Source organism: Vigna angularis, chromosome 6 (assembly GCF_016808095.1).
Source record: "Vigna angularis cultivar LongXiaoDou No.4 chromosome 6, ASM1680809v1, whole genome shotgun sequence".
Classification (NCBI taxonomy): domain Eukaryota; kingdom Viridiplantae; phylum Streptophyta; class Magnoliopsida; order Fabales; family Fabaceae; genus Vigna; species Vigna angularis.
The window spans coordinates 36,325,206-36,340,112 of record NC_068975.1 but is presented as its reverse complement, the minus strand read 5'-3'; the positions used below and the strand labels follow the sequence as shown (position 1 = coordinate 36,340,112).

Sequence of the window (14,907 nt, the reverse complement as noted above, 5' to 3'; positions counted from 1 at the left end):
TGCCAATTAGTAATATGTTAAGAGTATTATTCATGAAAAACAGGCTTTCTTTCGCCTCTTAATTGAAATAAGACACAATGTCAAACAGAACATCAAAGTCTACAAAATGGCCATAGTTAACAAGAAGGCGAATGTTCCAACTAGCTCCCGGATGCTCCTGACGAGAAGAAAAGCAAAAGGAAGAAAAAATTCATATCCCCACAAGACCAAGTTCAAAGCTACTTGAGAATCCATTTCAACAAAATCGATGGTGACATTTAGGGATTGTGCCACAGACCCCGCAGCTCAGCCTTAACTGTCGAACAAATACCAACGAAAAGCTTTAACTGTTGTGGACCAAATGCCAATATCACAATGAAAGCCACCGATATATACACCACCTGAGTGAGCCTTTATAGACCGATCCATCCATGTTATGTTCCAAAGTAATCTCCAGATTATGTGCAATAAGTGATCGATAAAGGCAAAAAATCATACACAAATTATCCAACGAAAAAACTGGCCACAACGAAGAAAATAGGCCATCTGGTAGGTAATAGGGTATTATATTACATCCAATAGAAAATCCTACCCCATTCTGAAGTTTGATTTTCGTTGCGTAGACAAGAGTACCAGAACTCCACAACCAGTAAACTGATAACAGTCCGAGGCAACGCATATTAAGCACTTCAAACATCTTCTGCGTATAAACGCCTTATTATTGCATCTCTTTAAACATGCAGAATGTTTTTTATCCTTCGAGGACCAGACGTGGCATCTTCAAATCTTTACACAGAATCTGAAACCAGAGGTACAACCACAACCCTGCCTGATAGGACGACCTTCGTAGCATTTTCGCTTAGTTTTCATCTCCAAAGCATTCTCAGCGGCCATTTTTCCTCCCCTCATTACCCCAGTCTATTTAACTGATTAACGATCCAAAAAATCCAATGAACAGATCCACAAAATGGATTTAAGAAGTTCCATCTATATACTGTTGTTAATGTGTACAAAGTAAAACTCAAATATTAATTCTCTGCATTCTATTTCTAAATCTTCAACGAGTCTATCCTAGGATTTTCACATTTCAGTCTACATGTTGGCCTACAAATCGTTTTGGTGATTACTTTAGTTTCCGAATTTATTTGTACAGATTTATTTATAGCACACCCCAAATCCTCCAGCAGGTTGTCCAGCTCCACAATCCAAACTGCCACTCCCACACCCAACCCACAACAGAACCAACTATCACAATCCCTGAAATGAAATGTAATCGAAAATTTAGCCAGACAATCACTCTATCGCTGAAAAAACTCACTGCACCAAAATAATAACATACAAAATGAACTGGGCATACCTCGTCCATGTATTCAATCCACACCCTCAAAGGAAGCCAATGAAGCAATAATTTCTTCATCCACCCACCAGTATGATCAAGTTTGACCACTAGTAACAAATATCCATCGCAGCTACGAATGCCCATTGTCTGCTTCAGTATCACTTTCAGATGAACTACCTGAATCCGAATCTGCAATGGCAATAAAACTTGAGTGTTTTCCTTAGAAAAATAGATCAGTCACAAATCAAAGCCGACGCTAGGGCAGGGGAATACCACTTGACGACGAGGAATCACTGCTTGAGCCGCTGGAACTACTAGAACTACTAGTTGCATGGCCACCAGCAACATCTTTATCTTTCTCAATCTCCACAGGGGGAAACACACCCATTGGCATATCATCACCAATATCAACGTCCTCATCTCCTGCTTCTACTTTCTTTGCCTTCTTCAGCTCAGTTGGCATCCCATCAGCCTTCTCACCACCAGGCAATTCCTGTCAATTAAAGCCCCAAAAATTAGTATCAGGAAACGAAATCACCGTCAATGCTAAGTAAGAATTCAAGCCCATTAAAAAGTAAACTATCTGGTAGAAAATATACCATAATGGCTTTGTTTGGCGCCACACTGTTGTTGATATTTCCCATCAATGCCTGCCTCTTAATCTTGCTAACCATCTTCTTATAATTAGTCACCAACCTATCAAGTTCCCAAAGAGTCTCTGTGTCAACAGCCTCAATATCTAGCTCGATCTCATCCCCATCCTGCTTCAAATGCCCGTTCCTCCTCCTTATGATCTGCACCACCTGTTCCATTTTCTCTGCTGGCAAACTCTGCAGTCCTAAACCCAGCTTGTGTTTCTCTTCAAGACTCATCTCCCTCTTGTTGGGATCCTTAGCCTTTGGCTTAGGCTGCTTCAAAGGCTTAACGGGAGGGGCTCGCATGGGAGAAGGTGTGCGCACGGGGGACTGCAGCAAAGGAGCGTTAGAAGAACTTGCAGGTGGCTGCGGAGGCTCTTGTTGCAATTTCGAGGGAGGGATCAAATTTTCCTTCTTCTTCACCCTCTCTGGCTCAACGTGGCTCCACGAACTAGCCTGCAATTCCTCCTTAAAACCGCGATCATGTCCAACCAAATCTTCGAATTTCTCATGAATCGGGCGATACAGCTCCTCAAACCTCGACAAAAGCTGCTCCGCCATGGTGTACACATCGTGACCCTTAGGGTTATAAGTCAGTGCATTGTTGAAGGTTAACCTCACATCAGAGGCAAAATCCGAAGGCGTCGAGTACTTGTTTTTGGAGAGATTGGACTTCACCGTCCCAAGATCCATAGGCTGTTTAATTATATCGTAGTAATCATGGAGCCCCATTCCGACAGCGTCAACTGGCACATTGAAGATCCACCCATGTTTGTGCTTCATCAGCTTCTGCAAAACCTGCGAGCAGCCCTTCATCAAGTTCCCAACTTCCGAATGCGAACTTTTAAAATCCTTAGCGGAATTCAATGGCAAGGGTCGCTTGTTGCCGGACAACTTTTTACTCGAGGATTTCTTCGGGTGGCCATTGAAGCTCTGCCCAGGTTGTAACTCCCCTGACTCGATCCGAGTTCTGATTTTCTGAACCTGCTCGAGCTCTGCGACAAGCCTGTTCTTGACGTCGTAGAGTTCCTTCTTCGATAAGGATCCGATGTTGAAGGACACGTATTGGGAGTGAGTCACTACTTCATTGGGTCGCCTGTTGATGGAGGAAGCATCGTCCGAAGCCGCCTGGGTCCTTTTGCTATTTGCTAATTTAGGATTAGAATTAGGGTTAGGGTTAGCGAAGGGTGCTTTTCCCATGAATCCAGCTCCACCAACTCTATGCTGCGACCAATTAGGTTCGTTCCGGTTAGCTAAGACAGCGGAAGCCATAGAAGTGCAAAATCACAGCCGTCCGGTGAGATTCCGTCGCCTCTCCGGCACAAACTTTCCAATGTTGATGTAACAAAGCATGAGTCGATTGTACTAAGAATCAGGCAGACAAAAAAACACCTAAGCAAAGTGGAAGACGCTCTCGAGCCGCTGGCGGAAGCAGAGATTTGGAAGAGAAAACCGGAAAAAGTTTTAGGGTTAGGAAGTCGGGTTACCCTAATCTGAGCGAGGAATGCCAGAGTGCTAGGGTCGGTTCTTAAAGGCAATGAGATCTGCCCGCGGGTACCTCGGGAAGCTTCCTCTGTTGTTGATTCTCAGTTGGACTGTGATCCAATGGATGAAAGCGATTTCCCAGCTGTCCCGAAAACTGACCGTAGATCTGGAACTGACGGTTATGATTTCCTAAATCTACCACGTGGCAGTCTCATAGCTGGTTGATGGTTTGTGGTGCACTTGGGAATAATGTGTTAATTTTATATCTCATTCCAGTATGTCCTGTAGCATAAATTTTGGAAAAAATAAATTAACAGTATTCTTTGGATAACACTTATTGTTTTTTTATTAAACTATTTAAATAATAAAGTATTAAATACTTAATATATTAGATATGTTATCATTTAGTTTTATATAGTTCTACATTCTTGATAGAATCACAACCATCTATGAAAACTAATCAAATCACAACCATTTAGTATTTTTAGATAACACTTGTTGTTTTTATTAAACTATTTAAATAATAAAGAATTAAATACTTTTAAAATATTTAATATATTAGATATGTTATCATTTAGTTTTTATAGTTTTACATTCTTGATAGAATCACAACCATCTACAAAAGTTAATCTAATCACAACCATTTAGTATTATTTGGATCACAGTTATTGTTTTTTATTAAACTATTTAAATAATAAAGTATTAAATAATTTTAAAATATTTAATATATTAGATATGTTATCATCATTTAGTTTTATATAGTTTTACATTCTTGATAGAATCACAACCATCTATAAAAACTAATCAAATCAGTTTATTACCTTCAAAAATGTTATCAAGTAATTATTTTATTTTATTTTTAATATTAAAATCATTAATAAAAATATACATACTCATAATATTTAGTATAAATAAAAAATATATTATTATACGAAAACTATAATATACCTTATAAAATATAATATATTTTATCTATTTTCTCTGAAAGATATTTTATAACTCAGATATATGTTTAGTCTGAGTTAAAATTTAATATATAAAACTGTATTTTGTAAACCATCTCTATAAATTTAACTTGGTTGGAAAAGAAAAAGGACATCCTGTTTTTAAATATCTCCAAAGGAATCACAATTTCTAAAGCAATCCAATTACCTTTATATATTCAAGTATGTAAAGAAACTTAAATCTTATATTTTTTAATTATTAAATTTAGAATAAAATAATTAATATGCATAAGATTAATAAGTGATAATAAAATAAACATAGTTTGAACTTTTAATTATTTAATTTTTACTAATATTATTTTTAATAATATTTGAATTAGTGTCTATAAAATCCACATCTCTTTATATATGATAAATAAACAAATACAAATAGAGAAATCAAAATGTTTTAGTTATTGTATTACTTAATAAATTTACTTAATATCTAGTTTTGCAATTCAAAGAGAAACTCAAATTTTTAAAACATTTTATATTATATATAATATAAACTTTTAAGGGTTGATAATGTAAATTATAGTTTTCTAAACAGATAAATAATAAAAAATGAAATAGGCATAAACATATTATTCTCTTTCTTAATAAAAAATAATTACAAAATTGAACATACTTGTAACATTTTTTTATCTTCTTCATTAAAAGAAAAACAAAAGTTTGTTTCTTTAAGTATTATTTGACTCCATTTTTTATATTTTATGGCTAAAGTTAAAGCAGTACTATTATATTAATAAAACTTAATTTTCCACTAGCGAAAATTAACTTATTTTTAAAAGTATAATTTTACTAGTGATATAACATTATCTAAAATTACATATAAATGGAATTTAAGTTAAATTTGTGAAACTTACTTTGCATTAAGGAAAGATAATTTAAAATACGTGAGTGTTAAAATTGTATATTGAGAATATAAATTATATATTAAATATTTAATTATTTATTTAAAAATATCATTAAGTACATTTTTTCTCTTTTGTGTTTTTTATTTTTATTTTGTTACATTAGTTCTTATTATTTTTTGTGATGAGAAAACTTAAGTGAAACTGTTGAAGATTAATTTTAACTAGTGAGAATTTAGAATATATAATAGAATAAGTTCAGATTTTGAATTATTAGTTGATGGGAAAAATTAAGGTCTTAGATTTATTGTTAGACCATTTACAACTTGTTGGGATATTTGATTTGTCAAATTTTAATTAAAAAAAATATATAAGTGAATTATAAGCTTTTAAGTGGTGGATTGACGTTGGTGAATATGAATTCTTCATAAAATTATTAAAATAGGAGTTAAGTTTAAGGTTGGTGAATTATAGTTAAAGTTTAGAATAGTGACGTTAGAAGAATTATGTGTATTGGAAAGTAGTGGAAGTCAATCGTTCTACCTCTCATGAGGATGATTATATAACTAGGAATAACATAATATCGTAGTTTTTATATATATATATATATATATATATATATATATATATATATATATATATATATATATATATATATATATATATATATATATATGGATTGATCATGTGTAAAATTTTATTTGTATGTGTAGGTTTGATTTGAAAATGAATTATGTTATATTATATTTTTATAATTTATGATTTTTTTTTATATTATTAGCTTATTGCAGATGATGTTCCTTTAAAACAAACCTTAAGAAACGAAAGAGCATTCGCTTCATAATTAAAGTTTTATTTTTGGATTATATAATTTAAAAATTGTCTATAAATAAGTAAATAGGTTTAATCAGAACTATGCATATAAAATTGAATTATAATTATTAAATAAATAAATAGACTATGCATATAAAATTAAATTATAATTATTTTGTATAGTAGTGTAAATATTTTATATAGTCAACCGTTCTAATTTATTGATTTTGTGATGTTTTCCTAACAGTGTTTTATAGATGTTACACCAAATTTCTCATCCCAATAACTTTATTCTATTTTAAAAGAAAAATAAATTTATATAGCGATAGAAATAAATTGGAAATTAAACATAATTATTTTATTTGTGGGCATGATTAATTATCTGAAGCTGAATAACATATTGTATTCCATATCTAGAAGGAGCAAAAGTACTTGGAGTACGTAATAATAGAGCAGCAAAAGAAATATATTGATTAACTCCTCCTTCATACATAATAATTTGATGGGATCCACTAAACAATATAAGCTGTTATATGAAAATATCATTACAACAAGCGGTTTATACATATATATATTTGAATGACAGCATAGGCATTAACTAGCGAAAATAATAGTTGGGTCACAGCAACACTCGTCCAAGAGGCAACAGCAACAGAGAGCCGCTAGGCTGCATATACATAAAATAAAACACAAAGTTAACAAGAAAATAAGATCAATGCTAAACTGTATCTTTTCCTCACAGGGTATCCTTTCAATTTTGCTACAATTTTGTTTTAGTTACTTTTCTACATTTAGGAGAATAATTTTATCCTTTAAACTATAAATTTTATACTTTTAGGATTAAATTAGTAAAAGATAGGTTTTAATTACGAAAACAAATTGTTTTATTATGATACGGGTTCTTGATAAATAATATAATGGATTTAATATTACCGAATAACATTTAAGTGTTTAATGTCATACATGAAGCATGTATATATATATATATATATATATATATATATATATATATATATATATATATATATATATATATATATATATATATATATATATATATATATATATATATATATATATATATATATATATATATATATATATACGGTAATTTTATTTAATTTATAAATTAATTTTATAAAATTGAATTAAATTTAAATAAAATATGATTAGAATTTTTTTTTTAACTTCATATAACAGAATAACTAAATACTTTATAATTTAGTTTAGGATTAAAACATAATCTTTTACAATACTTTAGAAAAATAACATACTTAATCCTAAAATCACAATAACTATTATGTTAACTTTTTTTTTAAATGCGAGTAAATAATTGATTATAGTATATAGTTTAGTGTAGATTTCCACTTTCATATGAAAACTACGGTTTATTTTTATTTTATAAAATATAGAGATAAAATACTTTATAATTTAATTTTAAAAAGAAAATATTTAAATATAAACTAAAATTTGGAGAGAAAAAGCATTAAAAGTAAGATTTAATGGTACTTTTTGCTTAATTGAAGAGAAAGAGCTTACCACCCCTCAAGGAAACCCGGTTCTCTTCTGGGCGGTGGAGCAGCATAGTACTGTGGAGGTGCCGCCACCGGAGGTGGCCCCTGATAAGGACCTGCGAGGGACATAAGAACAATAACTATTCACCAATAATTGACAAAATTACAAATTGAAAAGTGCTTCAACTTCAGGCCATGACATATGAACTCGACAAAAAATTCTCAACTGGCAACTAAACAACAACTTTCTTTTATTGCCATACCAAGAAAGAGGATGCATCAAATTCAATGTAAGAACAGTTCATCATAATAACTTCATCTCTGTAAATTGAACTCTCTCTCTCTCTCTCTCTCTCTCTCTCTCTATATATATATATATATATATATATATATATATATATATATATATATGTATGTATGTATGTATGTATTAAATGCGTGTATATAAACTATACCTTGAGCTGGGTATGGATAGCCATATTTGATCTCACTCATCTTAAGACCCTTTGCAAAAACCAGGTAGAAGAGAACACGAGAGTTTGATGTGTGTATGTATATATATATATATATATATATATATATATATATATATATGTGTGTGTGTGTGTGTGTATGTGTGTAGAAGAAGGCATGGAGAGAACTAAGAAGAAAGATCCAGAAATGGCATTTCATTTCATTTCACACAATTGGATGTCGGCGTGTATCTTCACAGCCACTATTTGATGCTCTTACATTTTTCTTTATATCTTACTTTGCAAAAAGTTATCCACCACCATCTCAGCAGAAGAATAATCAAACAACATCGTCTAAAACAAGTTCTGCCTTTTTTCAGCTGTGGATTCCAGAGGAAGGTGACTGTTTGATTTAACAAAAGCTTATAAGTAACACTGTTTTCCTACGAGTCTTATTTTAACAATAGTTGTAATAAAATCTCATTAAATATAAGTGAAATCATAAATTATGCTTAGAAATCTAACGTATGTATAAGTCTAATAACAGTTATGCAATAGTGCGAAACCCTAATTTGAGTGGAACGACAATATGGTTGAAATTGTCACATAATTAATAATTCGACAATTCATTTAATTTTGATCAGTGATTAATTATACTGTTAGTATTTTTAATGTCGTAAATAAAAGTGATTAACTTGAACTGTTTTTACAATATATAAAACAATTACGAATATTTGAAAAAAAAAAGATCATTTTGAACACTTTAACCAATTTAATGGACTAAAATAAGTATTAAATCAAAAGTAAAAAAGTAAAATATTATATAAAGATGAAATTCTTTGATCCATCTCTTTAAAGTTTTTTGAAAAAAAATTGTGTTGATTTCTTGATTAGACTCAAATTTCATCTTTTTTATATAATTCTTTATAATTAATTTAACTTAATTACTAAATAGAAGTAAAAGAATATCAGAGAAAGTTTTGAGGTTGATTCTGACACGTGGATTGATTCGAGGGAAAGAATAGTTTGTCTTTGTTGCGAAGGTTGTTTGATAGATTAGTAGTTGTAATTAATAGAAAAGTGGGAAAGGGTTGGCTTGGTGTTGTGTAGCATGTGATGTGAATAGAAAGTTTGAGTCCAAAAGCAGTCTCACATGTTGAGTTGAGGGTGATTGGTATTCGTGGAGAATGGTACCTATCTTAGCATTTTGGGTTAGTAGAACCTTTAAAGCCGAATATATTCCTTCCATAGTTGGACACGCTATTACCGCGTCTTCTAATTTCTTTATGGACACTTTTAATTAGGATAACCATAACTTAAGTAATTATTTAAGAATCTAACAACTCCGATTGAATTCATACCCATCTACCTCTTCGTTTATTTAATCTTTCTACACAGAGATATCTTAGTTTAACATATTGATTCCCTTTTATAAGTTTGTTCCTGTAGATTATTTATGGGATTTTTTATTCTTTTTTGCATTTTAGGATAATGGTAATTAGGTGCGACTGACTAGTTTGCCTATGGGGAAAGATCCATAGAGGTGAAAATCAACTTATAAGCAACTAATTAACTAAAAAATTGTTTGAACATCAATAAATAATGAACTCTTATTATGAACTTTTGTAGCGTCTCTTTGATCATTAATTAGAATGATATATGCAAAGGCCCAATTGGTTATGTTTTTTTAATGATTGTTGTTTTTCATTCACAATTAAAATATTTGTGGATCATTTAGTTCATGAGGAGGAGAAAAATATTATAAAAAAATTAGATTTGTTTCGGTGGAATTTGTCCGAGGATCGGTCGTCCTTCATTTCTCTGCTCTTTTTTCGATCTTTAATTCTCTCATCCACTCCAATAATTTTATTAGGATAGTAAAAGATATATGTATCTGGATACCAATTGTATACTTAGGACTTGTGGCAGCCAAGTCCATTGATTAACCATTAGTGCATTATTTTTTTGGACAATATAACTTGTCAATCACTCATAAATACCGTATATTCGTCCTTAATATGATCATTAAACGTATTAATTGACCATTGATGATATTTATCTTTAATTTCTCTGACAGTCGGTCAGCTGCCACGTATAGTACAAGATTAAATCTTGAAGTATAGGTTTTTTTTTTTCAATTGAGAATATCATAAATTTTAATACATTTTGATTTCAAAATTTAAAAAACTATTAAATATATAGTATTTTAATTTAACAATGTCAGCTTTTTTATACATTAAATAATGTTTTAAATTGATATTACTGAACAGTTAAATAGTATAAATAACAAAAAAAACTATTGAAAAAAATGGAAATAAAAAGGGATTTACAAGGCCACCATAATATGTAATAACTTATTATGAGTTTCTTGAAAATACTTCTTTAAGCACCTCCATTCTTTCTCACATACTTATGTAGGTGTGAAAATGTCTAAATTATCCATGAGTTGAAATCTTTTGGATTATATAGTATGAAATTTATTCACGATTGTGTAATCTATAAGTAAAAAACGTATTTTGATTATACAATCTATAAATTGAATTCTATAAGATATAGTACACGTCCAAAATTGTATTTACTTAATTAAAACCACATTCTAAATTATAAATTCCGTAGTACATTTATTGATGACATAGTTTGAAAACATATTCTAATTTATACAATTCGAAACATGTTTCTAAATTATGAAATTCAAAAATAGAAAATTATATTATGAATTACGTAACGTAAAATATATATTTAAATTTAAATATATTTTGGATTATGCAATGTAGTTTACGTAATAAAACACATATAAGATTGCGTAATCGATAACATGTTTATGAATTCTACGTTCTTTCATACTAACCAATCTAGCATGACCATTTTTGGCATTTACAGCACCACAAAAGAGGTGCATAAAGAAACTTTGTGGTGCAAAAAGTAATTATTTGTCCCTCATTTGTTTTCACATCCAATTTCCTAGCCCAACCCAACCCTTGGATCTGATTAACTGTTCTATTTTTGTTTCAATTTTTCAGTGAGAATATAGGTTAAATCAGATGTATTATATGAATAAAATATTGTTTTCTTAGTGATAATTAATATGTTTTTTTTACTATTTTATATTCTATTTTGGGCAATATCTTACTTTTTAATCTAGCGCAAGTCTATTACCATATGTTTACGATTACACAACTTTTATGCGTTTGTTGTATATACGACGAATTTATCTTAAATTATTTCTAACATGTATTAGGTTAGTAAGGGTGTTGCTCCCTTCATCACCACACCTTTCTCCTTTTAGGATTATTATTTTTTAATTTTATCCATTTACCTTTCATTTTAACATTATATTTGTTTCTCTCTTTTTTTCGTCGTTGTGAGATACTACAAGTTGCAAAGGTTGGTGGTGATGGAAAGAATTATCAAGCAGTCTCCCTCTCATGGTCCAGTGTCGCTCTCGTGGTGCAGTGCATGTCGTGCTTCCTTCAGGTGCGTATTCAAATAAACCTTGAAATAAAATCCTAAAATAAAAAACGTAACCTTTAAACGGAGGTGACATCCTTCAACAGATGTTGACATCCGTTGAAGATGTCACCTCCTGATGTATACTTCCTCACGCTGGTTGATGCTCTGACGCTCCTCGATGTTCCTCCACACCACAGCGGCAACGCTCCTTCACACCACGACGGCAATGGAAGCTTTCAAACAAAAAAAAAACTGGGAAGAAAAAGGAATGGAAGTGCGGAAGGTGAAACGGAAATGGAGATAGGGGAAGAGAGTTCTATGGGTGGGTGTTGGGAAAGTGAAATTAGGGTTTCAAATTATTTAAAATAGGATAAAAGTAAAAATCTTTTTAACTTAAAGATATAATTGTATTTAAAATCTTTTTAACTTAAGGATATAATTGTATTTAAAATAATGTGGGGAGGTAGAGGAAGTATAGGGTGGTGGTGGAGGGAGCAACACCCTATTAGTAATTATAAGATTAATGTCCGAAAACACACAAATAAATATCCCAGACACATACTGATAACATTCAATTGAGAAAAGTATTGTATAAAATAATAAAATATCTTATAAGGAATATATATATATATATATATATATATATATATATATATATATATATATATATATATATATATATATATATATATATATATATATATATATATATATATATATATATATATATGAAATTTCCGAAAAGCAGATAAGAATATATTAATAAGCTATAGTTAGTAAATTGTGGAAAGTATTATTATTATTATTATTATTATAATAAGATATATGCTTTTTCTCATCGGATAAAATGTAAAAATCAATTAAGTGATAATTTACTCCACAATTTTTTTTTGCTCTATGTCGATTTTTTTTTTCAAATATTTTAGCAAGTAAAAGAAAAACAACAGTGAGTCAAACAAGTTGATGGAAGCAGTTATTAATATATACTTTACGGAATTTTTTGAGGAGAAATATATTATCAATAAAACCAGAGTTTAATAAATATGTTTAATAAATATATAAGTTATTGTTTATGTTTAATGCAGGTTCGAGGTATCTGCTCCACGTATGTTCTTCTCTCGTTGTGCGATTAACCGTTCAAGTCTCGTCTCCTGGTTCAGCCAGGTGTGACCTGTAAGAAAAATCCAACCAATACATGATTATCAGTGCTGTATTTATAGACTTTTGTAATTATTCGGCCCATTGGACGTCATTAAATGTCCTTTAATGCTACTTATCTTGTGTCTAACCATTCGCTATCTCCTTATATTCAACATAATGTGCCTGATACTATTAATTAGTTATAAATGTCCTCCGCGTGATTTAGGAATTACTCACCTTTATTGCATATTAACACACCATTAACTACCTACCGGTCGATTATTTCCTGTTGTGTTGGTCGTTTTCAGTAGATCGTCCATGATGCTCCCTACCGTCCACACCATATAGTACAGTTATTAACACCACTATTAATTTAATAATAAGCTTAATTAATTTTATAACATTTTATTATTTATTTAATGTAAAAATGATACTCGTTTTAAATTTCCAGCTATGAATATAACAAATTTGTTGACTTTTTCAAGCAACCTTCTCACACATTATACAAGTGTAGTTTTTATATCTATGCTTTTTTAATAACATATCCTTTATTTTTTTAGAAATATCTTTGAGATTTTTGTTATTATTTATTTTAAAAACAATGAATTTATAGTACCAACTCCTCCCACCTTTCCAAAAGATATTGGCGGAAAGAGCCACGGCGCCTCGAAGTTTGTCATCAAAACAGCGACTTGTGGTAATGTGAAGCCGTAATGGATGTTGAAGAAAAGAAAAAATGGGGTGAAAGAGACTCAGCCTTCTACTTAAATTCAAAGGGAAGAGGATGTGGTGGGGGCAATCATGGGCGTTTGATTCTTGAGAAAATGCACACCTGGTGTTTGAAAAAACGAAATTGTAATCCCACCTGTTATGGATGCGCTTTTTGTTTTTTCTACCGTAACGAAATAATTATGATTTTGTTTTGGATGGAAGCCTCTAACTAAACCCTGCGCACACGTCAAACGCTGCTATATGGGAAATGAAAAGGTTCTATCCGAAATTATCTTAATTGGCCATAATATCTGAGCTCTGATTGCAACGCTTTTGTTCCTTTCTGTAGGACTAGCCTTTGATGCACACTCAAAGTCTAGGATAGAAGGTGGACCAAGACCAAGACAATTTTTTAATTTCCCACATTTGAATGCCCTTTCTGCCATTCTAAACTAACTTTTCCTGATATACTTAAATTTTTTACGATATTATCCTTATTAATTTTTTATTTTCTTTTTTTTGAAAAAGTATAAAATTTTACATTTTTAGATCATTTTATCTTTGTATTATGTATAAAAAGTGTGACATAATAGCATTTATCTTTTCTTTATTCAACTTTTCACTCTATAATTTCACCCTATTATTTATTTATAATTATAATCTCTCGTTATCTACACTCTTCCTTTTTCAATATAAACTATATCGTGTAAGCGTTCATGAGTAAAGATCAAGGAGACAAGGTTACTGGTTACTGATGAAGATAAATATCTTACTAAACTAAAAAAAAAGTGATTGACTTTGAGGGGCAATCTTTTTTGGAATCTTCAATAAAACAATCTGTGTACACCCCCCTATGTTTGAATTTGCTAAAAGCTTTTATAATCTACCTTATGAGATCGATGCTAAATAGAAAGAAATTTAGAATGGTAGTAACCTTTCTCTAAAGAAAAGAGGAAAAGTTCAAGTCATGAATGAGACTCGATATTCAAAATTCGAGTATCGGTGGATTTTTCTTAAACTCGATTTCAGTGTAGGAACAATACAAAAGAAAATTATGCAAAGGGCTGTTTTTAAAAAATAAATAAATGAATTTTCAATTTCTTAATAAAGTGTTTTTTGGCATGTGTGTAATGTTGAAGCAGAACTTTAGAGGCCAAACAAAGACAGGGTAGGATTAGACGTGAATCGGCGAGAAAAGTGATTGTTCCCTGTTAAGTTTTTTTCCTTTTTACGTTGGTAAAGATGATGGCGTAACAATGGCCAACCATGATATCGGCGTGAACATCATTACTTAAAAGAATGCTAGTAGTGTTTCTTCGTTAATGGAAGGTACACACATTTATTTTAATATTGGGACAAGAAATAACCTACGAGATCATGCCAAGAAAAAAAAAACACCAAAAACGACATTGCCAAAGATGGAAAACAAAGAAATTACTGTCTCTAAAAGCAAGTATCCATGGCGACCGAATTCTGCGGGAGAAACGTTATGATCGCGTGACAATGAAAAAATGTTAACAGAAAGAAAAACACTTAAATCAAGACAGATTAA

General features: G+C 30.8%; 1 protein-coding gene across 1 annotated transcript; it reads right to left on the bottom strand.

Moving 5' to 3' along the window:
* LOC108343195 (transcription factor GTE7) lies at positions 1 to 3,462 on the bottom strand. The gene is made up of 4 exons (XM_017581308.2): positions 1,918 to 3,462; positions 1,592 to 1,811; positions 1,337 to 1,507; positions 1 to 1,236 (listed from the first exon to the last, which is right to left on the bottom strand). Exons 1-3 carry the CDS (start codon positions 3,223 to 3,225, stop codon positions 1,449 to 1,451), a joined length of 1,587 nt encoding a protein of 528 aa, XP_017436797.1. The 5' UTR covers positions 3,226 to 3,462; the 3' UTR covers positions 1 to 1,236; positions 1,337 to 1,448.
* Positions 3,463 to 14,907: the final 11,445 nt, after the last annotated feature.

What these genes read in the sequence shown, in the direction of transcription:
- LOC108343195 (XM_017581308.2), bottom strand. Translation starts at nt 3,225, where the DNA reads ATGGCTTCCGCTGTCTTAGCTAACCGGAACGAACCTAATTGGTCGCAG. An exon ending in CGCCAAACAAAGCCATTATG is followed by an intron (nt 1,812 to 1,917) that starts GTATATTTTCTA and finishes TTTAATTGACAG; the next exon opens with GAATTGCCTGGTGGTGAGAA. An exon ending in TGATTCCTCGTCGTCAAGTG is followed by an intron (nt 1,508 to 1,591) that starts GTATTCCCCTGC and finishes TTGCCATTGCAG; the next exon opens with ATTCGGATTCAGGTAGTTCA.